The sequence below is a fragment of the Hemiscyllium ocellatum genome, chromosome X (assembly GCF_020745735.1).
Source record: "Hemiscyllium ocellatum isolate sHemOce1 chromosome X, sHemOce1.pat.X.cur, whole genome shotgun sequence".
NCBI lineage: Eukaryota > Metazoa > Chordata > Chondrichthyes > Orectolobiformes > Hemiscylliidae > Hemiscyllium > Hemiscyllium ocellatum.
The window spans coordinates 11,916,869-11,943,436 of NC_083453.1; the positions used below are offsets into that span (position 1 = coordinate 11,916,869).

The following is a 26,568-nucleotide window of genomic DNA, read 5'->3' on the forward strand; positions in this document are numbered from 1 at the left end:
TGTTACATTTTTAACTCGTTCAGCACGCGCTCTGCTTTCAGTCCTTGCCAGCTTCCTCTCTGTCTCTTAAAGATACAGTACACACCTACACCTTCATAAAACTACTTCCCCATACCTAATCAGGATGTGGAAGTGCCAGTGTTGGACTGGGTTGGGCAAGGTCAAAAATCACATGGTACCAGGTTATAGTCCAATGGGTTTATTTGAAAATACTAGCTTTCAGAGCGCTGCTTCTGCATCAGGTGATGCAGGAGCAGTTCTTTGAAAGGTAGTTTTTCAAATACGCCTGTTGGACTATAACCTGGTGTTGTGTGATTTTTGACCATATCTAATCAAGCATCTAGAGGACAACAGTTATGATCAATGTGTTTTTTTGTGTGTGTGAGAATAACTGACTGTTGTTCCAGCGTATGTTTAGGGATTTTTGTATTCATTTATGGGATGTGGGCATTACTGGCTGGGCCAGCATTTATTGCCATCCTTAACTGCCCTTGAGAAGGTGATGAAAAGTTGCCTTTTTGAATCGTTACAGTCCATGTCCTGTGAGACCCACAATGTTGTTAGGGAGAGAATTCCAGAACTTTGAATCAGTGATACTGAAGGAACGGCAAATCATTCCTAAGTCAGATGGTGAGCGGCTTGGAATGATCAAAGCGTTTTCTTATGGCGATAACTTCTGTTGTTCCAGCTTATGTTGGGTTGTGACAGATTGTCATGGACTGCACATTTTGAAATATCGCTGCAAAATGCTGATCACCTTGTTTTTCCCTGAACAGAAAGAGATTCAAGCCATGAGTCAGTGCAATCACCCCAATGTCGTGACCTATTTCACCTCATTTGTTGTGAAGGATGAACTCTGGTTGGTCATGAAGTTGCTGAGCGGAGGTAAGAAATTTCAGACAGAAAGGAGGAAAAATTCTTTCACTCTGGATGTTAATTAGTTCAGTAGATTCAATATTGGGATATTTTAAATTTTAAGGCACGCGGGGATTTGGAGAGTTGGAAAGTGAGAGCAGGTGAGCGAGCAAAGTTGCTTGCAAGAGAAAGACAGTTGTATTTGGGTGCACGGTGACCCAGCATTTCTTGTTCCTGTTTCAGGCTCTATGTTGGATATAATCAGGAGAACAATCAGCAACAATGAACACAAGACTGGCGTGCTAGATGAGCCAGTAATAGCAACAGTGTTAAAAGAAGTGTTGGAAGGCTTGGATTATCTGCATAGGAATGGACAAATTCACAGGTAAACTTTCAAGTATTGATCTCTAATGCAAATTGAGTAGGAGAAGTCAGGTAGCAGTGTTAACCCTGAGGGATTTAATTCGTAATTTTAAATGAACAAGGAATATTATTTCTACCTCTTTAACATGATGCTGTAGATAACCTTATTGAAATATTGGCTATTCCTTCATACAATTCAGAGCATTGGTCAGTATTTTATGGTGAAAAAGAAATTAAGAACTTGCATTTATGTAGTGTCTTTTCTGAATCTCGGACATCCCAAGTTTTACTGTAAATTAATTCTACAGCCAATTTATTACTTTTAAAATAGAGTTTCTGTTGTAATAAAGAAGACACAACAGCCAGGTTCCGCACAGCAAGCTCTTATAAATGGTAGTATGATAATGACAAGTGATCTGTTTTTGTGATCTTGATTGAGTGATTAAATCTTAGTCAGGGCACTCCTTGCTCCTTTAAAATCAAAATGACATGGGATCCATCTAAAACCTCAGTCTAACATCTCATCTGAAAGACAGCATTCCCTCTGTATTGAAGCCGGAATAAGAGCCTGGATTAGGTGCTCAAGACAGTGTAGTGCAGCCTGAACCCACAACCTTCTGACAGAGGTGAGAGTGCTACCCAATGACTCAGCTGACACAAATGCCTTCAAAATCAGCTCAGGATGTAATAGCGGAGCATTTATATATAAAAAAAAATGACCAAACAGAGTCAGAATGGCTTTATAAAAAGGAAATCGTGCTGAAAAATGTATTAGAATTCTTTTGAGGAGGCAACAAGCAGGACAGATAAAGTGGATCCAGTTGATGTAACATATTTGGATTTCCAGAAGGGGTTCTGGAATGATTGGAACCACCTGGGTCTTGTTGACTACGAGATCCTTGTTTGGGGTTGTTAACCAGGTCTCCTCAGTTCAGGGGACTGACTCTGAGCTGGCTGGGCCACAGCCAGTACACTGTGCACATGTAAGGGTGACCTGGCGATGGGATACCTGCCTCTGCGCACTTATTTCAATGGGGACGGGAGAAAACAGGATGTGCCTGAAGAACATTCACTTGCAACAATCACTGTGGAGTTGGGGTAAACATTTCTGGCATCATGTTTTTATTTGGGAAGCTTGACTCATTTGATCCTGCTGTTGAAGACTGGGCACAGTATGTGGAAAAAAAGTGCAATTTTTTTCTGGGCAAATGAAATTGGGACCGAAGAAAAGCAATGAGTAATTTTCCTGACAGCTTGTAGAGCCGCAGCATTCTTGGTTATAAGGGGCATAATTTTCCCAGAGGCACCAGACACTAAAACCTTCCAAGAGTTGACAGAGTTGCTTAAGGAATATTATGACCCCAAATCTCCTCTAATTTTGAGATGCTATCAGTTTTATTTGGCTGTTGGAGAATCGGGAATCCGTATCAGGATTTCTGACGAAGTTGTGATGATTGGCAGAGGCATGTGACTTTGGTTTAACCCTTAATGAGATGCTAATGTTTGCTGTGCTAATGATGTAACCATGCAGAAGCGCCTATTGGCTGAAGCCCAACTGGACCTCAAACAGGCCCTACATCCGGCTTTATCTTGAGAAAATGTGGCAAGTGGAGCAGGGGGGCTACAGCCCATCCCAATGGAAGTGGACTCCCTCACCTGTTTGACTGAGTTTGGGGAACACCACTTGAGTGAAGGTAATCACTGAGCTTCATGCAGGGCATATCCTGAGCAGGCGGGCTCTAGGCCAGCCCACTGCAGGACCCCACAATGAAGCTGAGCCTCAGCCAAGTGGCTAAAATGTTCTTCAGAATCTGGGCCGGCAAGCTATTGTAGTTGCTGCCGATGTGTGGACTCGAGACAGCAAACAGGTCCTACAAGACCTGACTTGGGAAACAAAACTCATAGGCCGGTACCCAGGAGAGTGCACACCCTGGAAAATCACCCTGCATGTGGGTTGGGACAATTAAGTTGCTTATTGACATCCACATTGGAGCTGATTAAAATGAATGTTTGGTTAAATGGTCACCCAGTTCCCATGGAGGTGGATACCAACACAGCTGTATCTGTGGTTGCAGAATCGGTCTTTAACAAGGTTCGCTTGGGACTCCAACCCTTAAGTTTGCACAAGGCCTCAGCCAGACTGAGAACATACACTGGGAACCTTTACAGATTAAGGGTATGCCTTTGGTTCCAGTCTCCTATGAGAAGTTGTTGGTGCAGTTACCACTGATGGTAGTAAAAGGCTTGGGCCCAAGCCTATTGGGGTGGAATTGGGTAAGAAGGATTCACCTGGATTGGTCTAACATTTGACCAGAAAATGGCTGCCTCAGAGAAGTCCTAGTGAAATACCCAGGGGTATTTCAGGAAGGGTTTGGGACTATTAAAGGGTCAAAGTCATTTTACATGTTTGCAGGAAACAATTCCAAGATTTTGCAAGGTCTTCCCAGTGCCATTTGCCTTGTGTATAAAATCAGGAGGCTGGAGAGTGAAGGAATTATTAAACCAGTTCAGTTTGCAGAATGGGCAGCACCAACTGGACTGATGGTGAAGCCTGGCCGCTCAGGTTGCCTTTGTGGGGATTTTAAGCAAATGGTAAACCATTTCTGACAGCTGGATAAATATCCAATCCCTCACATCGGGGATTGGTACGCAAAGTTGGCCAGGGGGGTGCCCTTCAAGAAGTTGGACATGAGCCATTTCTACCTGCAATTGCAATTGGATGAGGAGCCCCAGAGGTACGCTACAATTAATACCCATAAGGGTTTATATCAATATACAAGACTGCCATTTGGGGTATCATCAGCCTGCACCCTTTTCCAGTGGACCATGGAGAACATTTTACAAGGGCTACCCCAGGTTGCCATTTTTCTGGATGACGTACTAATAACAGGGAAGACCAATAAAGAGCACTTGGAGAACTTGAACATAGTGCTTACGCATTTCTCCCAGGCAGATGTACGCCTTAGAAAGGAAAAAAATATGTGCTCCAGGCACAGCAAGTGACCTACCTGGGTTAAAGAGTTAAAACCAGGTAACACCCGTTGGAAGAGAACGTGAGGACAATTAAAGGAGCCCCAGGTCTCCCGTCTGTACCGGAGCTTAGGTCTTTCCTTGGGTTCATGAATTATTACGGAAAATTCATATGAAACCTGGCCTCTATCTTGGCAACCTTACCCCTGCTATTGAAAAAAGGGTCAGCCTTGGAAATGGTCGCATAGCCAAGAAGTAGCCTTTAGGGATGTGAAAAAGCAGCAATTGTCATCTAAGCTGTTGGTCCACGACAATCCAAAGTGAGAGGTGGTGCTGACATGTGATGCCTCCCCTTTTGGTATCAGGGTAGTGTTGGCTCACTGGTGGCCCAACAGAGAGGAACACCCGATAACATATGCTTCCCGGATTTTGGCTGATACAGAACGTAAATATGCCCAGATAAGAAGGAAGGTTTGGCAGTCATCTTTGGTGTGAGGAAGTTCCACCAATACCTTTATGGATAGGAATTTGTCATAGTGACAGATTACAAACCCTTGCTACAAACCCTGGGGCTACTGAAGGAAGACATGGCGGTGCTGCCCGTAACCTCCGGGAGAATTTGGCGGTGGGCCCTTATTCTCAGCACATAAAAGTACAAACTGGAACACCGTCCAGGAAGCCAAGTGGCTAATGCAGATGCCTTGAGCTGCCTCCCACTGACAGGTATTCCACTGTTGGTACCCTCCCCAGAAGAGGCAGTTTTGGTGATAAATTCAGAGACCATTGGCAATATCTGACTGCGGACACAAAGATCCTGTCCTAGTGTAACTAAAACAGCTGGTGGTAATGGGGGAAACAGAAGGGCCATCACAACCCGGATTGAAACCTTTCTGGACCTGGCAAGACTAGATCACTGTAGAGGGCAGCATATTACTGTGGGGAGCAAGGGTGATTGTCCTGAGTAAAGGTCACTACCAGAAATTGGTTGAACTCCACCAATGTCATCCAGGGGTTTCCAAAACGAAGGTGCTAGCAAGAAGCTATGTCTGGGGCCAGGATTGGATACCGACATAGCTGCATTGGTGGGGCAGTGCCCAGAGTGCCAACAAGGACAAAAATTACCATCAGTGGCCCCCCCACATGTGTGGGAATGGCTGGGTAAACCCTGAACTCAGCTGCATGTTGACAAAGCTGATCCTTTCATGGGCTCAATGTTCCTGGTCATTGTGGTCACCCGTTCAAAGTGGCTGAATGTGCATAAAGTGCATTCAGCAAACTCTGGGATGACGATTGAGAAGCTGCGGGCATCATTCATGATACACAGTCTCCCAGAGCTATTGGTCACGGACAATGGGACGTCATCTACCAGCAGAGAATTTGAATATTTCCTAAAGTCAAATGTCATTCAGTACATAAGGACAACTCCATACCATCCATCAACCAATGGTCTCAAAGAAAGAGCAGTCCAAACATTACAGATAGGGTAAAAGAAACAGCCCACAGTGTTCCTCGATACCAAACTGTCTCCGTTCCTGTTCAAATATACGACCACCCTGCACACAACAACAGGGACAGCTCCAGCAGAGTTGCTGATGAGGAGAAGACTCGGATATTCCCAGACATGGTGGGGAGGTGAAGGGTGAAACGGCAGTGGGAATGCCAATGCCAGCTGCATGCCTCCTGTAAGCCTGAGGGACAGTTTCATTCAGGTGTCGAAGTGTGACGCCAGAATCATGGAATTGACCCTGTATGGGTACGAGGTGAGGTTGATGCAAGGTCAAGTCCCGTGACTTACAAACTCGGATAGGTGATGCAGTCCTGAACAAACACTTGGATCACCTGAAAGCTGTTATCTCACACATTGGGCAGGAGCAAAACATACCCAGACCCTCAGAACAGCCAGAAGGCCTGTCAGAAACTGCAGGTTCTCCTCTTCCATCTAGTGTCAAGGAGATTTCCGAGTCTGAGATGGATGTAGCCTCAATACTGTTATCACCGGAAGAAGAAGCGGAAACTCTCCCAAGAAGCTCCAGTTGTAAGAGATGGACTATGGTCTGGTAACACCACCCACCTTAGAGTCCGAGTCACAGGAACTGGATGTGGGGCAAAAATGTCTCAGGAAAAGCTGTAAGAGACATCCCCGGACATGAGGGAGTGTAGGGATGGGGGGGGGGGGGGGGGAAGATGTAGTGATTGGAACGGGCTGGATCTTGTTAACTATGAGGTCCTTGATTGGAATTGTTAACCTGGGCTAATCAGACAAACCCTGGCTTACCAATATAAACAGGAGTGAAGAAAAAAAAATATAAACAGGAGATTGCCCGGGTGTCCTTGGAGAAGGAGTACGCGTTGTCCACCAACACCCTGGAGTTGTTCAGGGAGAGGTGGGCGCCGCAGGGAGTGGAGTGCATCATTTCCCCCTCCAACTCTATTTTGATTTAGTCTTGCCCTCCCCTTCACTGTTTGTTCACACAGCATTGCCCTTTGATGTGAAGGGCACTGCTTGTCACTGGCCACCCGGGTGTTTTCCTACTTTTCCTGGTGGTGGAAATTGAATAAAGATTTGTACACCTGTGTCTCTAGAAAAAAAGAAAAAATAAATAAATAAATAAATAAATAAACAGGAGTTTTCACGCAGCATTGCCCTTTGATGTGAAGGGCACTGCTTGTCACTGGTCACTCGGGTGTTTTCCTATTTTTCCTAAAAAAAAAAGAAAAAAAAAAGAAGGAAAAAAAATATAAACAGGAGTGAAGAAAAAAAAATATAAACAGGAGATTGCCCGGGTGTCCTTGGAGAAGGAGTACGCGTTGTCCACCAACACCCTGGAGTTGTTCAGGGAGAGGTGGGTGCCGCAGGGAGTGGAGTGCATCATTTCCCCCTCCAACTCTATTTTGATTTAGTCCCTGCCCTCCCCTTCACTGTTTGTTCACACAGCATTGCCCTTTGATGTGAAGGGCACTGCTTGTCACAGGCCACTCGGGTGTTTTCTTACTTTTTCTGGTGGTGGAAATTGAATAAAGATTTGTGCACTTTGTGTCTCACTGTGTAAAAAAGAAAAAAAAAAGAAAAGAAAGAAAAGAAAAAAATGAAATCTTGATATCTCCCTTCACTGTTTTGATCACACAGCATTGCCCTTTGTTGAGAAGGGCACTGCTTGTCACAGGCCACTCGGGTGTTTTTCTACTTTTCCTGGTGGTGGAAATTGAATAAAGATTTGTACACCTTGTCTCTCACTGTGTCTCACAGCTGCACACACACACCATGGGTGCTGGGGATAAAAATAATAAACACTACCGCAGTTAGGTGGTAGTGTGGGGGTTAAAAAAAAGAAAAAAAGAAAATAAACAGGAGTTCAAAAAAAAGAAAAAAAAATATAAACAGGAGATTGCGGTTGTCCCTGGAGAAGGAGCACGCGTTGTCCACCAACACCCTGGAGTTGTTCAGGGAGAGGTGGGTGCCGTAGGGAGTAGAGTGCATCATTTCCCCCTCCAACGCTATTTTGATTTAGTCCCTGCCCTCCCCTTCACTGTTTGTTCACACAGCTTTGCCCTTTTTGATGTGAAGGGCACTGCTTGTCACAGGCCACTCGGGTGTTTTCCTATCTTCTTGGTGGTGGAAATTAAATAAAGATTTGTGCACTGTGTGTCTCTCACTGTGTCTCACAACCGCACACACACAAGAAAAAATAAATAGGAGTGTTTCCAATTCTATTTTGATTTAGTCCCTGCCCTCCCCTTCACTGTTTGATCACACAGCATTGCCCTTTGATGTGAAGGGCACTGCTTGTCACAGGCCACTCGGGTGTTTTCCTACTTTTCCTGGTGGTGGAAATTGAATAAAGATTTGTACACCTGTGTCTCTCACTGTGTCTCACACCTGCACACACACACCATGGGTGCTGGGGATAAAAATAATAAGCACTAAAAAGAAAAAAAATGACAAAAGATATAAACAGGAGATTACGGTTGTCCCTGGAGAAGGAGCACGCGGTGTCCACCAACACCCTGGAGTTGTTCAGGGAGAGGTGGGCGCCGCAGGGAGTGGAGTGCATCATTTCCCCCTCCAACGCTATTTTGATTTAGTCCCTGCCCTCCCCTTCACTGTTTTGATCACACAGCATTGCCCTCTTTGATGTGAAGGGCACTGCTTGTCACTGGCCACTCGCGTGTTTTCCTATTTTTCCTGGTGGTGGATATTGAATAAAGATTTGCACACTTTGTGTCTCTCACTGTGTCTCACACCTGCACACACACACTATGGGTGCTGGGGAAAAAAATAAGCACTACCGCAGTTAGGCGGTAGTGTGGGGGAAATTTAAAAAAAACAAGAGTGTAGCATCACCCTTTGATGTAAAAGGCACTAAAAAAAATAAAAAAAAATAAACAGGAGTGTTCATATATATAAAAAAATATAAACAGGAGATTACGGTTGTCCCTGGAGAAGGAGCACGCGGTGTCCACCAACACCCTGGAGTTGTTCAGGGAGAGGTGGGTGCCGCAGGGAGTGGATGCATCATTTCCCCCTCCAACTCTATTTTGATTTAGTCCCTGCCCTCCCCTTCACTGTTTTGATCACACAGCATTGCCTTTTGATGTGAAGGGCACTGCTTGTCACTGGCCACCCGGGTGTTTTCCTATCTTCCTGGTGGTGGAAATTGAATAAAGATTCGTGCACTTTGTGTCTCTCACTGTGTCTCACACCTGCACACACACACCATGGGTAGTGGGGAAAAAATAAGCACTACCGCAGTTAGGCGGTAGCATGGGGGTTAATTTAAAAAAAAGAGTGTCTCACACACACAAAAAAAGAAAAAAAAATCAACATAACCAGGAGATTAGCCAATTGCCTGCCCCTCTTCTGTGGCTACATGAGAGCCTGGGTGTCCTTGGTGAAAGAACATGGGATATCCACCAATACCCTGGAATTGTTCAGGGAGAGGTGGGCACCACAGGGAGTGGAGTACATTATTTCCCCCTCCAATTCTAAAAAAAATATAAACAGGAGATTGCCCGGGTGTCCTTGGAGAAGGAGCACACGGTGTCCACCAACACCCTGGAGTTGTTCAGGGAGAGGTGGGCGCCGCAGGGAGTGGAGTGCGTCATTTCCCCCTCCAACTCTATTTTGATTTAGTCCCTGCCCTGCCCTTCACTGTTTGATCTCACTGCATTGCCCTTTGATGTGAAGGGCACTGCTTGTCACTGGCCACCCGGGTGTTTTCCTATCTTCCTGGTGGTGGAAATTGAATAAAGATTCGTGCACTTTGTGTCTCTCACAGTGTCTCACACCTGCACACACGAAAAAAAAAATAGGAAGGTCTCCCCTTCACTGTTTGATCACACAGCATTATCCTTTTGTGAAGGGCACTGCTTGTCACTGGCCACTCGGGGGTTTTCCTTTCTTCAAGAAAAGAGAGAAAAAAGAAAAAAAAACAAGAGATTGCCCGGGTATCCCTGGAGAAGGAGCACGTGGTATCCACCATCACCCTCGAGATTTTCAGGGAGAGGTGGGCACTGTAGGCAGTGGAGTGCATTATTTCCCCCTCCAATTCTATTTTGATTTAATCCCTGCCCTCCCCTTCACTGCTTGATCACACAGCATTGCCCTTTGATGTGAAGGGCACTGCTTGTCACTGGCCATTCGGGTGTTTCCTTTCTTCTTGGTGGTGGAAATTGAATAAAGATTCGTACACCTTGTGTCTCTCATTGTGTCTCACACACAACATGGGTGCTGGGGAAAAAATAAGCACTACCACAGTTAGGCATCGTGTGGGGGTAAAAAAAAATAGACAGGAGATTGCCCGAGTGTCCCTGGAGAAGGAGCACGCGGTATCCACCACCACCCTCGAGATTTTCAGGGAGAGGTGGGTACTGCAGGGAGTGGAGTGCATTATTTCCCCTTCCAATTCTATTTTGATTTAATCCCTGCCCTCCCCTTCACTGTTTGATCACACAGCATTGCCCTTTGATGTGAAGGGCACTGCTGGTCACTGGCCACTCGGGTGTTTGCTTTTTTCCTGGTGGTGGAAATTGAATAAAGAATGTTGGCCTTTATTTCAAAGGCATGAAGTATTAAAATAGGGAGACTTTGCTAAAACTAATACAAGGAGCTATTCTGTGTACAGTATTTGGTCCTCTTCATTCTTGGGAAAGGTACGCGGGAACTGGGTGCGGTCCAGAGAAAGTTCACGAGGTTGATTCTGGGTATGCAGGGGTTTTCTTATCAGAGAAGTTGAGTAGTTTGGGCCTGCATTCATTGGAATTTAGAAGAAAGTGAGGTGTCATTGTTAAAACAGACAAGATGCTTTAGGGGAGATACAGAAAGCTTGTTTACTCTTGTTGGAGAGTCTAGGACCAGGGAGCATGGTCTTGGGGAAAACACAGAAAAGTGAAATTGAGGGTTATCAGATCAGCTTTGATCTTATTGAATAGTGGAGTAGACTTGATCGGCTGAATGGTCTAGTTCTGCTCCTTCATCTTTGTGCCCAGTTCAGGTTTTTTGGGAATCCAGCATATTATAATTTAGCAAGGGTTCTGCTAGATGGTCAGTATGGACTCCCATGCAAGGAGGGCCATCAGCAACATTAAACAATTGCAGGGTAACCTGAAACAGCATGGAAAAAAAGTGGAGGGATGCAAAATGAGATCTGAATCTTCAAAAATAATCCTTCTAATCTTTCAATATTTACATTGCTTGAATGTGTTTTTCAATTGCAGGGATGTTAAAGCCGGTAATATTCTGCTTGGTGATGATGGGTCTATACAAATTGCAGGTAAATTTATAAAAGCAGTAGTAAAGCCCACATTCTCCACAATGCTTTGGCGCCGGCTTTAGCTCAGTAGTTACTTCGATTTCACTCAAATCCTTCTCGTTGCGTATCCGCGACTCGCTAACTACGGGCGCTGCCCGGCCTTTAAGTTTGGGGCGGCACGGTGGCTCAGTGGTTAGCACTGCTGCCTCACAGCGCCAGAGACCTGGATTCGATTCCAGCCTCGGGCGACTGTCTGTGTGGAGTTTGCACATTCTCCCTGTGTCTGCATGTGTTTCCTCCGGGTGCTCTGGTTTCCTCCCACAGTCCAAAGATGTGCAGGTCAGGTGACTTGGTTATGCTAAATTGCCTGTAGAGTTAGGTGCATTAGTTAAGGGGAATGGGTCTGAGTGGGTTATTCTTCGGAGGGTCAGAGTGGACTAGTTGGGCTGAAGGGCCCGTTTCCGCCCTGTAGGGAATCTAATCTAATTTCATCTTTGTCCAGTAATTTCATAATAATTCCCTGAATGTGCTTCTCCTGTTAGTTATTTTATATCAACTAATAGAGGATTATCAGAAGTATAACAAAATGGATCATGTTTAAAACATGACTTCTTGTAACAAAGCATCTCTAGTCACAACCTGTAGGCAAAGTATCTGTGACGCAAAACCAAAAGGTCATGATGTATTCACAGTCTGCTCTTATGCTGTTGATATTGATTGGTTTGCTGATTATACTCACAAATCATAGAATCCTCATCATTTAATCTCATTGATAAATTGAAAATTAAAACATTCGGTGCATCTACTTTGAAAACAATGATATGGCCTTAGCTTTGTGCAATAGCCTATTTTATATATCTCCTACTTTTACTTCCATTGCAGTCAATGATTGTAATCCAAACAAATCATACTAAGTCAAAGTTACCCCCAGTCATAAAGTGGGTTACAAACCACAGTCAAACCGTAAGGTATGGATAAGAGAGGCCTTTCAAAACCTTCCAACTTGTAAAAACCATTTCCAGTTAGTATCATCATGAATGAGACAACAAACCAAAAATAGGTCTTTAAGCAGAGCTCCCCTAATTGTTCTTGGAGGGTTGTAGGATCAGAGGAGGTCACACTGATAAGAATTGGAAGGGGTGAATCTATGGAGGTATTACGAGTGGTAAGAGTTACTGATGTAAATCATTTCTCTCACAACAATGTACCACTTGACTTCTTCCTTTATTAGATTTTGGAGTCAGTGCCTTTCTAGCTGCTGGTGGAGATATGACCAGAAATAAAGTGCGTAAAACCTTTGTTGGAACTCCATGTTGGATGGCCCCAGAAGTGATGGAACAGGTAACTAGGTTTCAAGTAAAATCTTTGTTAAAGTAGTTGCATAGTTTTACATTATTCCTACTGTTAGAAAATCTAAGCTCCAGTTTGAACGAAACCTGTTAAGATTTACAGATGTCCTGACCCTGTTGCCTGGCAAGGAAAATAAGACAGTGGGTAAATGGGTGACTCATCCAAATCTGTCTAGTTTCCATGAGGTGTGTTAGGTTAAAATTGGGATTCATGTTTCCTGAAATTGGTGGGTATTGGTGCACTATCACTCACTACCTCTAAGGTAGGAAAGGCAGAACCCCTCATAACATTTTTAAGAACTATTAAGATGTGCACTTGTGAAGCCAAGGCATATAAAGCTATGGACTAAGGGATTAGAAAATTAGGTGCTTGTTCTTCTCTGACTCGGTGGGCTGATAGGCCTTTTTCTGTGCTGTTGATCTCTAACTCTGATTCCAACAGTATTGAAAGGATAATGTCTTGTATCTTGACAGCTGTAAAAATCTGAAATTGAACTAATTTGGGATTGTTATCAGTGACATTATCTCCAAGAAGTGGATCTAATATACTAGTACAGTAGGTGGCACACTTCTGCAATTAATGTACAGTATGTTATTGGGATACATTAAAAGGGAGCTTTTTTCTGGAGGTGATGTTATCCACAATGTGAGAGTCCTCATTGATCTCGTTAAGGTAGATAGTAGACGGTCCATGTGGAAAAGGTGTGATTCTCCTTCATTGACATTACTTGCCTTGGTAAGCACAAATCAACAGCCAGATTGTATATAGAAAGAACTTGTGTTTATGAAGCACCTTACATGACCTCAAGATGTCTCAAAACACCTTGCAGTCAGTGAAATATTTTTATTTGAAGTGTAGTCGGCTGTCTAACATAGGGAGTGTGGCAGCCAATTTGGGCACAGAAGCCTCCACAGTCAGCTTTGCAATAAATGACCAAATAACTTGTTGTCAGTGATGTTTGAAGGACAAAGATTCAAGAATGCCAGGAGACATGCAGTTTTGAAAAAAATGAATCCTATTGGATTCACAAAGTTTAGTTCTGTTTCTGCCTCGACCTGCTGAAGTTTTTTCAGCACTTCCAGGAGATCTGCCTGTTCTTCGAATTGTACTGTAGGATCTTTTGCATAAACTTCAGAGAGCCACCATGGTCTTTGATTAATACCTTAACAAAAAATACAGCTCTTCGGACAATGAAGCTCTGACACCGTACTGAATAATGTGTTAAAGTCTCTGGACTGGGGCTTGAATCCACGGTTTTGTAGGAACATACAAATTAAGAGAGGGAATAGGCCATTTTGTCTCTTGAGCCTGCTAGTGTTTTCATAAGATTGCGGCTGATCTGATTGTGGCCTGGCTCCATATTGCCACCTACCCCTGATAACCTCTCACTCATTTATGAGTCAGGAATCCATCTGCTTCCATCTTAAAGATATTCAATGACTCCTCCACTTTCTAGGGAAGAGAATTTCAAACACTTGTGACACTAGAGAAAATAATTCCTCTCATCCTAACCTTAAACTAGAAACCTCTTTATTTTTAATCTGTCTCTCACAAAAGAAAACATCCTTTCAGCATCCATCCTGTCAAGTCCATTCAGTATCTTGCATTTCAATCTCTGACATATGCAGAGCAGGAGTAGACGTTTCGTCCTTTAAGCCTGTTAACAGAATTATAGAGCTGTACAGCACGCAAACAGACTCTTTGGTCCAACTCACCCATGCTGACCAGATATTCCAACCTAATCTAGTCCCATTTGCCAGCATTTAGCCCATATCCCTCTAAACCCTTCCTATTCATATACTCATCCAGATGCCTTTTAAATGTTGAATTGTACCAGCCTCTACCATTTCCTCTGACAGCTCATTCCATTCACGTACCACCTTCTGCGTGAAAAGGTTGCCCCTTAGGTCTCTTTCAAATCTTTCTCCTCTCATTCCTAAACCTGTGCCCTCTAGGTTTGGACTCCGCTACCATGGGGAAAAGATCTTGGCTATTTACCCAACCATGCCTCTCTTATAAACTTCTATACGATCACCCCTCAGTCTCTGATGCTCCAGGGAAAACAGCCCCAACCTATTCATCCTCTCCCTATAGTTCAAACTCTCCAACCCTGGCAGCATCCTGGTAAATCTTTTCTGAACCCTTTCAAGTTTCATAACACCCTTCCTATAGCAGAGAGACCAGAACTGAACACAGTATTCCAACAGTGGCCTAACCAATGTACTGTACAGCCGCAACATGACCTCCCAACGCTTATACTCAATGCACTGACCAATAAAGGCAAGCATACCAAATGCCATCTTCACTATCCTGTCTATCTGCGACTCTACTATTGTTGAACAAGATCATGGCTGATCTGGTTCTGATCTCAACCCACTTTTCCGTCAGTCCCCTTCTAACTGGATACAATGCATAGTAGTTACTTTTTGGACTAATAATTGGGAGAGCAAGTTCAAATCCCACCATGGCAGTTTAAAATTGAAATATAATATGGAATTAAGAGAAAATACCGGTATCTGTAAAAATGACCGTGACACTGTTGAATTGCCATAACAACCCAACTAGTCCACTAATGTTCTTTAGGGACGGAAATGTGCCTTGTGACTGATGCCCGACTCACTGTGTCTCCTGCACCAGTCAGGAACAGGAATTTGGTGCCGCAGATATCATCACTGTGTGCCTGGAACTGGAACTCAAAATCCACTGTCTGTATGCACATGTGTAATGGAGCTGATGTCATCACTGTGTGTCCACTGTCTGTTGAACCCACTTGCTTACTCCTTTGCTGCCATCTCACTGCTTTGTTTGCTGTTGTTCCTTGTTAGTTTTGTTGTGTGAATGGCACAAGGTAGATCCCGATTCCTGCAATTAAACTTTGTATCCTCTCCTTTGTGAACTGGCAAATTTAAAATCCTGCCTCATTGAGAATTCGTAACATAAACGTCCAGCAAGCTGCATTTATATTATTGAGTTAAAATAAATTTCCCTTCTTGTCAAATATTTCATTGAACAGACTATTTTTGGACTCCGGGGAGCTGATGATGCGCTGCACAATAAATCTTTTTGTACTTAAACCTTATAATTGCATTAAATCATCAACACGTTTTAAAGAGTGGAGAATATAGGTGGATTAGTTGGCTCAATGTCTTTAGCAATGTCTTTAGTCTTTTGAGAGTAAACATTTTTGGTGTTCTACCCTTTGCTATTAGCAAGTGGTGGAATGCAGTGACACTGTAACTGCATGTGAGCTGAGTGCGCCCCCTGCAGCTGCAGCTGCATTGGCTGCAAACATAGTCCCATAATAACATGGTGAGCTCTTCACTGCCCTCTAGGGATGAGTTATAAATTCTGATCTGGTCACTGACATCCACAATTTAAGAATAAAAAATGTCAGGCAAGACTCATCTTGGTAGTATTATGCAGTGAATATGATGAGCATGCATAATGTTTCTGTTCAAATGTAATACATCATGCTTAGACATATGCTCAGACTTTACCATCATAGCTGTTTATTTAGCTGATCACATAACTGATAACCCTGCAGCTCCTAGCCCATTAATGAAATACTTGCAAGACTCACATCTGTCACAAAGCAAATAATGAGAAGATGGGATGGATCAATTACAGGATGTGTGATAAATATACCCATAGTATGGGAAAGATTGTTATAAAACAGGGAATGGGTCCATCATAAAGCATGGAAAGGCTATCTGAATTCATCTAAAAATGGCTGCCGGGAAGTCATCAATGTTGAATGTAGTAAAATGCAAAAGTGTTCCATTATACTTTACTCTTGTAAATCATCTTTAATCTCCAAAGAACAAGTGCTAAAACCTGAAATGGTGTAAATGGTGGTTGTTTCTTCAAGTAAAGCATTGGATGGGACACAAGATGGGACACATATGTATGTTTCAGTGTGAAACAACATCCTTTTTGTTCAAAAAATGCTCTTCAAATTAATCTGTAATTGTTTGAGAAAAGATTATTCACAAATGGGTTTATTTTATTACTTCTGATGAAATGTCATTGACCTTATCCATTAACTCTCCTTCTCTCCTCAGATGCCATCTGAGCTGCTGAGTGTTTCCATCAATTTTGGTTTCTGTTTCAGATTTTCAGTATCTTTAGTATTTTGCTTCAATTGATCTCTGCAGATAATCTTGCTGTAAATCAGAAACCACTTGATACCAGCAGATGTTATTACCGCAGTAGAGCACATAAATTTTGCACACATCTTGCTTTCCTCATGCTTGTGGCAGTTGCAGACTGATTTCTCATTTTCTTTTTAATTACAGGTGCGAGGTTATGACTTCAAAGCAGATATCTGGAGTTTTGGAATAACAGCGATTGAATTGGCAACCGGAACAGCGCCATATCACAAGTACCCACCGATGAAGGTGAGAGCAAACCTTTAAACAGCTTTTTTTTCAAAACGCTGGATACCTTGGATAGAAGTATTCAGATATCTGGGACTAAATTGTATACAGAATATGGGATCTTGCATGTTCTGAGTACAGCCACAACCAGAATTAATAGAAGTTTCAGTAAAATGGTTGCCTGCAGTGAATATGCCTCATCTTAAAGGTTAAGTGACTATGGCAGACCAGAACATTTGTACATGATTGCATATTTATACAAAAAACAAATTGCTTGCATTATTGTGTACATTTTGAGTTGCCCAAGTTACCCAATATATACACAGCTGCTCTCATGCATTTGCAGTTCATTACTCTCAGTCTTTGCATAATTCATTGCGTACATATTTTTAAATTGTGCTGGTTTCTTAATGGAATGCATGCATGTTTTTGTTGGCTGTTCATCTGGGTGATGTTCATCTGAGTGTCATTCCCATGTTATTTGTTGTTGCAGTTGTTATTCCATATCTATTGTTATGGACCTCTGGGTCCGATGGTTAATCTGTAGATTGTGTAGGTAATGAATTAATATCTTCCTGATCATCTGTCTGCAGTTGAGGAAAAGCTTCTCAACATTTGGCTATGTGCCTGCCGTTGCAACAACTTATCTGGTCATTCACTTCCATCAATTCCACAACTGAGGTGACTAACTGCTCTACACAGGTCCCAAGTTGTCATTTGGCTTGGCTTTTGTTGAGATTGTTCATATTTGCACTTCCACCATCTCTCCAATTCTCAATCTGGCAATAGTTTAAGAGTCTTGTCAAAATAAACTCTGGCTGTCTGCCATTTCACCTTGATTTTGTCACTCACACCTATTAAAACTTCTGAAGCCAGAAGTAGTTTGCTGTTGCGAGTGTAGCTTGCTTTTGGTGTGACATTATTCTTTGTTCAAGGTTTGTGTAAAGATTTGTAGCTCAGGTGCTGGTTGCAGTTGTTTTGGGTATATTCGCCGAGCTGGGAAGTTGGTTTGCAGATCCTGAGTTATACAAATAACCACCCAAAAACACACACAAGAGAATCTGCATTAGGACCCTGTTCAAAAGGGCTACAACATATTGCAGCATTCCAGAGCTTGAAGAAGAACACCTCTACAAAGTCTTTGCCAAGAATAGATATCCCTGCAACTTCATCCACAGGTGCCTGGCAGACAGACAATGTGATAAGGACATGCCATGACCCAACACACTAGCCACTCTAAATTATATTAAAAAACTCTCTCAGAACTGACAGCCAGACTTCTCTGACCTCTGGGATTCCTGACAGCCGATAAACCGACAGCCACTCTTAGACAGCAACTCATCAGGACTGAAGACCCAATACCCATCATGTGCGGGACAAATGTGGTGTACAAGATTCCACGCAGAGACTGGATGAAACACTATTTAGGACAAACAGGCAGACAACTAACAATCTGCATACATGACAATCAACTAGCCACTAAATGCCATGACCAGCTATTCCTAGTAGCTATACATGCAGATGACAAGGAGCACAAATTTGACTGGGACAACGCAATAATAGGACAAGCCAAACAGGACAGCCAGAGAATTTCTAGAAACATGGCACTCATCCATGGACCCCATCAACAAACACATTGACCGAGACCCAATATCCTGACCACTGCACCAAACAACCGGAAGCAGTTGGAACAAAACCAAATAAGTTCCAACCGACACAGTACAGCAGCGCTTCACAGGAGGCTCCATAGCACTGAGGATGTCACCTGGAAAGGGGATGAATCGTCTGCAAACCAACTTCCCAGCTCAGCGAACATACCCACAACAACTGTTCGTTGTACTACGCTACTTTCCATGCCATCACCAGGTGTGTTCCTCCACTCAAGGATTGCCCTCTATACATCTGTTTGAGATTTGCTCAATTTCATTTTGCTTCCTTTGGCGATTTTTATTGCCACCTCAACCTTTCCATTTAACTGCGGATAGTGTGGAGATGATGTATGGTGTTGATTTTATCAATTGTTGATTAAGTGGCTAAATTATTCACAAATGAACTGAGGGCCATTGCCAGTAATGACAATGGTGGGAATGCTGTAACAGCTGAAATGTGCTTTCAGGCTTTGGACAAACTCAGTGGTAGTCATTGAAGTCAAATGGTCCACTTCCTTGTAGTCAGAATAGTCTAGTGTAACAAGATAATCAGTTCCTGCAATTGTGAAGAGGTCTTCTCCCAGCTTCATCCATGCACTGCTGATGTGATCTTTGATTTTGCTACTCGTGTTTGGCAAGTAGAGCAAATCTGCTGCCTTCCTCAGACTTAATTCAGTTTCTTGATGGCTTGCACAGATGTGCTTTAGCATTTCTCCTTGCAACTCCTTAGGAATAATGATTCTATTTCAGTTTATACAATATGCCATCTTATGCTATCAATTCATCTCTGTGCCCAATATGCTCTTGTAGCAACAGGTGTATCTTTGATGCTTCCAGGCCATCTGCTTATCACTACATTTTGCAATACTTGGAAAATTGCATCTTGTAAGGTCATTTGCTTGATGTGAGTAAGACGCTTGTCTGTTATATTGAATACCTTTGCTGGGTTGGTGACTGCAAGAGTATGATCGCCTTTTGATTCACATTGAATCTGGATGATTTCACACACTGTCATGACATGTGAAAAGGAAAATACAGGGGATGCTACTCTCAACAGCATGACTGAAGCGTGTGCCTGTTTCCCTTGCTTATATGTCACATCCAGATGATATCTCCATAACCAGAGTAATATACTTGGATGCTGGTCGGGATAAATATCAAGTAATAGGGTAGGGGAATGGGTTTGGGTGGGATACTGTTTGGAGGTTCGGTGTGGACTTGTTGGGCCGAAGGGCCTGTTTCCACACAGTAGGGATTCTTAAAAAAAAGCAGATAGTTTCAGCTTGAGGAAAATGCTTCGAAGTGGCTGGTAGTTGGACCCGACTGTCATTTTGTCTTTTCCAAGTGGATATGCATGAAAGTGTTTACAAGCAAAATTCCAGCACTGTTTTCCGATCTGAGCATAGCGTCGTTTTATTTGTTTTAATGTGCTGATTGCCCTTACCTTTTTGAGGTTTGGGCAAAGATATTTTGCTGTCAGTACATGGCCTGTGTACTTGACTTTGGGCTTCTTTAATTACAGATTTTTCTTGTTCAATTTCAAGTTCATTTGTCGACCTCTGTCAACTGGTCAGACCAGATTTTGATTATGGTCAGTGATGGCGTCTTTCATTGTGTCTCTGCATCCACAAACCAGCTGGTTAACTGCTGTAATTACCACTCCAGGAAGATCACTGACCATCTCATGTTGTCTGCATTGATATTCCTCTGGAGCTGTGGATATATCAAATAACATGCACAAGCATCAGTCTCTCCTGAGGGGCACCTGGAAAACAGCTGGGAAACTGCTGTTTTCATCCAGCTTCACTTGCTAATAAATGTTCTTCACATCAAGGGTGGTGAGGACTTTTGTCTTTGTAAGTTGTAGCAAAATTCTTTCAAGGCTGGCATGGGGTAGTGAGATCTCTTCAGAGCTTTATTTAGATCCTTTGAGTCAATGCACACTCTCGGGTTGTTTCACTGCTACCATGCTGCTAATCTATTCTATAGGAGTTAATGCAAAATGGTAATATTGCATTGAGATAGACATTAGCTATGATTCTATTGAATGGCGGAGCAGGCTTCAAGGACTGAATGGCCTACTCCTGCTCTAGTGTCTATGTAAATCATGCACCACCTATCGATTTGATTGAACTAATCTGTTGTATGGTATAGAGTGATTTGTTAGAATCTACACCAGATATCTCTCTATTGGTCATCTGTTCTTGCCTTTTGTGCTTCCTTGTAGCCATACACTTGTGTACAAAATGATTCAGCTTTGTGCAATGAGAGCACTGCTTTCCTCAATTTGGACATGCCTTCCTCTTCTCCACTGCATGCTGTCCTCTGCAATATTTCTGTCCTGCCTTTTGTCCATGATTGCTCTGTCCTTTGGGGCTGGAGAATCTGTCAGCATAATTCAAGAGCTATCATGAATATGCTGTGACTGCTGATTTACAACCTCCGCACTTCTGCGTATGCTTATTTCCTGAGAGCTTTTCCTCTCTCAGTAGACGTTCTCTCATTGCAGGATCTCTTGTGCCTGACACAATCTTCTCTTTAGTTAGATATTATTTTAATTGCGCAAATTCACAGAATTGTATGAGCTGAATTAATGTGGTCACATTGATTACTGGACATTTTTTCACCTTGGGCCCTAATATTGAACATGTACTGTTATAAATTATGTTCATTTGGGGTACAAAGTGTGCCTTCAAGGCATTTCAGTCTGTTTTTCAGAAAGATACATCGTGGAACACATTTTGAACAGTGATCAGAGTGTAGTGACGCATACCTTCTCTGCCTTAGAGTCATACAACACGGAAACAGACCCTTTGGTCCAACCATTCCCATGCAGACCATAAACTAGTCCCACCTGCCTGAGCCTGGCCCATATCCCTCCAAACATTTCTTATTTATGTCATTATCCAAATGTCTTTTAAATGTAGCTGCACCTACATCCACCACTTCCTCTGGAAGTTTATTCTACACACAAACCACTTTCCATGGAAAAACAGTTACCCTCATGTCTTTTTAATATCTTTCTCCTCTCACCTTAAAAATATACCCGCTAGTCTTGAAACCCCTCACTCTAGGGGAAAAAAAAGCACCTGCCATTTGCCTTATCTATGCCCCTCATAATCTTATTAACCTCTATAAAGTTACCTCTTAACCTCCTGCACTCCAGTGGGAAAACAAAAGTCCCAGCCTATCCAGCCTCTCCTTATATCTCAAACCCTCCATTTCCAGCAACATCCTGGTAAATCTCTTGTGAACTCCCTCCAGCTCAATAATATCCTTCCATTAACAGGGCAACCAGAACTGGACACAGTATTCCAGTTAAGATCTCACCAACATGTTGAAGTTGTACAGGATGATGTCCCAACTCCGCTACTCAAAGGTCTGAGCAATGAAGGCAAGCATGCTAAACGCCTTCTTAACCATCCCCCTCCCATTCTGCCGAGGACATGGAGGTCCTGGGCCTCCTTCACCACCGCTCCCTCACCACCCGACGCCTGGAGGAAGAACGCCTCATCTTCTGCCTTGGAACACTTCAACCCCAGGGCATCAATGTGGACTTCAACAGTTTCCTCATTTCCCCTTCCCCCACCTCACCCCAGTTCCAAACTTCCAGCTCAGCACTGTCCCCATGACTTGTCCTACCTGCCTAACGTCTTTTCCACCTATCCTCCACCCTCCTCTCTGACCTATCACCTCCATCCCCACCCCCATCCACCCATTGTACTCTTTGCTACCTTCCCCCACCCTCCTCCCTGACCTGTCACCTTCATCCCCACCCCCACTCACCTATTGTACTCTATGCTACTTTCTCCCCACCCCCACCCTCCTCTCATTTATCTCTCCCGCTTCAGGCACTCTGCCTGTATTCGTGATGAAGGGCTTTTGCCCGAAATATCGATTTTCCTGCTCCTTGGATGCTGCCTGAACTGTTGTGCTCTTCCAGCACCTCTAATTCAGTGTCTATATGTGTCGCAAGCTTCAAAGAGTTATGGACCTGAACCCCTAAGTCCCTCTGTTCTACAACACTACCCAAGGCCCTACTTTTAACTGTATAAGTCCTGTCCTTGTTTGTTTTACCAAAATGCAATACCTCGCATTTATCCAACTTAACCTCCATCGACCACTCTTCAGCCCATTGACCCAATTGATCGAGCACAATTACTGCAGATAAGTGTCTTGCTGACACTTAGGCTTGTTGAATAAATCTCGTGCTCTTTTATAATTTTGCTGTTGTGCACGATAAAACTGCCAGTTTTGCTCTTCATTTCAGCTGGAGCTGAAATTAAAAGCATTTTCATTTCATTGGGGGAAGAAAAGTGGATGCCATATTTTTCTTGCCTGTGTTTCAGCTATGGCTTGTTTCTTTTTTGTATTTTAGTTTATTTCTGTTGCTTATAGAGCTTCCAATGCTGAGAACATTCTTGTGTCAGTCTGTTAGTAATTGCTTTTTTACATACCATCTTACCACCTCTTCAGACACTATGTTCTTAGCATTTCAGACAGCATTCTGGTCAAAATGAATTCTTTATTGAAGTGTTAATAAAATACCTGCCTGCAGTGAGTGTGTCTCATAGTGTGTCTCATGTGTCTCACATGACTATGGCAGACTATGGCAGACTATGGCAGACAAAGAAGGACAATTGTACATGACTGTGTTTCAGTCCAAACAATATATAGATTACCTCGGATATATGGCACCAACACAGGTGATTAAGTCCTTCTGGCTGATGCCAATGTTTATGCTCCACTTGAATCTCTGTCCATTTTTCCTCATTTAAGTCCACCATAAGTTTCCCTTTCAGTTCATCTAGCTTGCTTTAAATGCACTAATACTATTCCCTTCAATTGCTCCCTTTTGGTAATTAGATTACTTACAGTGTGGAAACAGGCCCTTTGGCCCAACAAGTCCACACCGATCTGCCAAAGCGCAACCCACCCATACCCCTACATTTACCCCTTTACCTAACACTACGGGCAATTTAGCATGGCCAATTCACCTGACCTGCACATCTTTGGACTGTGGGAGGAAACCGGAGCACCCGGAGAAAACCCACGCAGACATGGGGAGAATGTGCAAACTCCACACAGTCAGTCGCCTGAGTCGGGAATTGAACCCGGGTCTCTGGCGCTGTGAGGCAGCAGTGCTAAACCACTGTGCCACCGTGCCACCCATAAATGTACTAATGAGTTCCACGTTCTCACCACTCTTGAGTACAGATGTTTCTTGAATTGCCTATTGGATTTCTTGGTGACTAGCATTGATGTCCTCTAATTAAGCTGTTCCATAAAAAAGGCAACATTCCTTTTGTATTAGTTCTCAAAATCTTTCATAAGAGTTTTTCAACTGGGTCACCAGGTCATCCCTCAGCCTTTTTGCAATGAAGTTAGCTTAATACACAGAATCAGGGATATGTGGGAGTGAGCGCTATACAGAATCTGAGAGTGAGTTCTATAAGGAACCTGGGATATTGGGAGTGAATTATTCCAGGATTTGGGATGAATTACATGCCTTTACAAGTACTCTGGAATGACCTAGACTTGAGTTTCCAGTCCATTTAATTAATTCTTCTCTAGCCTTAGTTATTTTAACCAAAATGTGTTAGTTAAATCTAAAACTAACTGTGTTGTGTGCTCAATAAGCCAGTTATCTTTTCCATATTAAGGTTAATTCTAATTGATCAGAATTTATTTTGTATGGAATTTGATTCAACTTAATCCAAATTGGAAATTGGTTTTCAGTGAGATTTGATCAAACTGTGTTAATTTTATACAATTGGATTGGAGCTGAATTTTATCTTTTACCACTCGATTAACAAAAAAGAATTATGCAGTGATAGGTAAAATGACAATAGAGATACCAGTTGCAGCATGAGAACGGTATCACTGGACATTATGACCCACATCTCCTTTAATTTGTCGCTAGGTTCTGATGGTGACACTGCAGAATGACCCTCCTACTCTCGAGACAGGAGTAGAGGACAAGGAAATGGTCAAGAAGTATGGCAAGTCCTTCCGTAAACTGATTGCCCTGTGCCTGCAAAAAGAGCCAGCAAAGAGGTGTGCGCGCTAAGATTCAAAGCCAGTGATCTATGGGACTGTAGATCGGGTAGATGTACAGCACTGGGCTCTTGGTCACATGACAAGTCTTGGCTCTGACTGATCTGAATATTTATCTGGTCCTGTTGGAGGAGTTTGATGCTCAGGCCAACAATTGGGCCAGCCCAGCCCGGCAACATACCCAAGGTGAAGGCTAAATTCTAAGCCCAAGTGGAAGTATGATGCTGGTAAAATGATGACATTCTGTTCGTGGCAATGCCAATGCAATGAGCGCATAAGCCTTCCTTTGGATATTCCCAACTACAGCTGGGAGTACAGAGGAGACTCTACTCCTGAGGAACAGTAAAATCTAAATGAGTTATTTCAAGAAGATATGGAAAGGTGGGAACCATGGGCACAAATATGCAGCAAACATCTTGTAGCATAGCAGGCTGGCACATCAAGTGTGGTGCCAATTAAGTACATGAAATCCTCACTTAACATGACACAATGCTACACCTGATGGCTCTAACATCTCTCTCTGATTTGCATTTTGCATTGCAATGCTGCTGTTTCATATTAGTGTCATCAAATGCCTGGACATTGGTGTAACTCCCATGCTAAGCCTGTGAGAGGTCTTAGGAAAGTTGGGAAGTAGGCAGTCTTGGGGGTGATTTATGAGTTTCAGACAGACTGTTTCACATAATTTTGTGGTTTCCAGGAACTGGTGACTAACAATAAGCAAGTAATTCCTTGATGCTTTTTCACAATACAAAACGGAAAAGCACCAGTCGCTAACATTACAGCTGGGAACTAGTCACTACTTGGACTGAGTACATATGCCACATTGACAGAAATATTCTGCCAGTGTTGCTGATTAGTTGTAGAAAAAGCCTATGTTGAGTTGATGCTGATGAACATTTAAGGAATTCACTCCTTGGAATTTGACCATCCATTGTTGGAATTTGATTGGCCAATGTTTCAATATGACTGGCTGCATTTTGTGTGTCTGTAGTTTGGCAGAGGCCTGAAAGCATGCAATAAGCCTATTCCCTCCATCAATAAATGCCATGGCAAACAAAGGCTTGAAGGAGGTGGGAAAATAAACCTAATGCCAGCATTCTGTGGAGTGTGTGAACAGTTTGTGAAATGCATTTTTTGCCTCAAAAATGTGATACTGATCTTGGAATATTGCCTGTCCTTGCACCGATAGTTTAGTAGTCTGGGGAATACCTCCTATCATATCACATTCTGCTCAGACTAGACCAAGATGGTTTCAAATTGCTGCATGAGTCCCACCTTACTCTGGAAACTTTGTTTTTCAGGCCGACAGCAGCAGAGCTTCTGAAGCACAAATTCTTCCAGAAATCAAAGGTAGGTGGATTGGGGTGGAGGTTAAATGTCCCACGTGTGCACAGGGCTCATCAATTGGCTATCTTAGACCGTGTTCGTAATTTTACTGTACAACTGTAGTCAGGTTTCCTGTTTTCCTGCCCTTCACTGCAAAATAGATAATCTCTTTGGCAGGTTCCAGTAACTGTGTTGAAGTCCTAACCCAAATGGCTGTAAACTTAGATAACCCTCAGATACTACAGCTGTAGGGAATCTGAATAGAAAACAAAAATGACAGAGGCAATATTTATTGTTCCCCACTGAGGACCAGGCATTTGCCGCTTTTCCTTTGAGAGTGAAGAGGCTCTTAGATATGTCCAACAAATTCAGCCCAGACAGAGAATCAAATCTGCAGTATTATCTGAATAAGTCAGTGCTGAATTGCCTGCTACCCTTACTCACTGAGAGACAAAAAAAACTGCAGATGCTGGAATCCAAGGGAGACCAGCAGAAGGCTGGAAGAACACAGCAAGCTGGGCAGCATCTTTGACCTGGCAGCACAGTGACTCAGTGGTTAACACTGCTGCCTCACAGCACCAGGGACCTAGGTTCAATTCCACCCTCTGGCAACTGTCTGTGTGGAGTTTGCACACTCTCCCCGTGTCTGCATGGGTTTCCTCCGGGTGCTCCGGTTTCCTCCCACAGTCCAAAAATGTACAGGTTAGGTGAATTGGCCATGCTAAATTGCCCGTAGTGTTAGGTGAAGGGGTAAAGGTAGGGGTAGGGGTGGGGGTAGGGGTATGGGTGGGTTGTGCTTCGGCGGGTCGGTGTGGACTTGTTGGGCCGAAGGGCCTGTTTCCACACTGTAAGTAATCTAAGTAATCTAAA

At 43.2% G+C, this 26,568-nt stretch overlaps 1 protein-coding gene across 1 annotated transcript in view; it reads left to right on the plus strand.

Moving 5' to 3' along the window:
- The window catches only part of LOC132805745 (STE20/SPS1-related proline-alanine-rich protein kinase-like), a 143,090-nt gene that overhangs the window by 63,985 nt on the left and 52,537 nt on the right, over window positions 1–26,568 (plus strand). Inside the window, exons 3-9 of the mRNA XM_060820972.1 lie at window positions 777–885; window positions 1,099–1,240; window positions 10,903–10,958; window positions 12,169–12,278; window positions 16,583–16,684; window positions 24,236–24,369; window positions 25,674–25,722. Of these exons, the coding sequence (XP_060676955.1) occupies window positions 777–885; window positions 1,099–1,240; window positions 10,903–10,958; window positions 12,169–12,278; window positions 16,583–16,684; window positions 24,236–24,369; window positions 25,674–25,722 (702 nt within the window). The remainder of the gene's footprint in view (window positions 1–776; window positions 886–1,098; window positions 1,241–10,902; window positions 10,959–12,168; window positions 12,279–16,582; window positions 16,685–24,235; window positions 24,370–25,673; window positions 25,723–26,568) is intronic.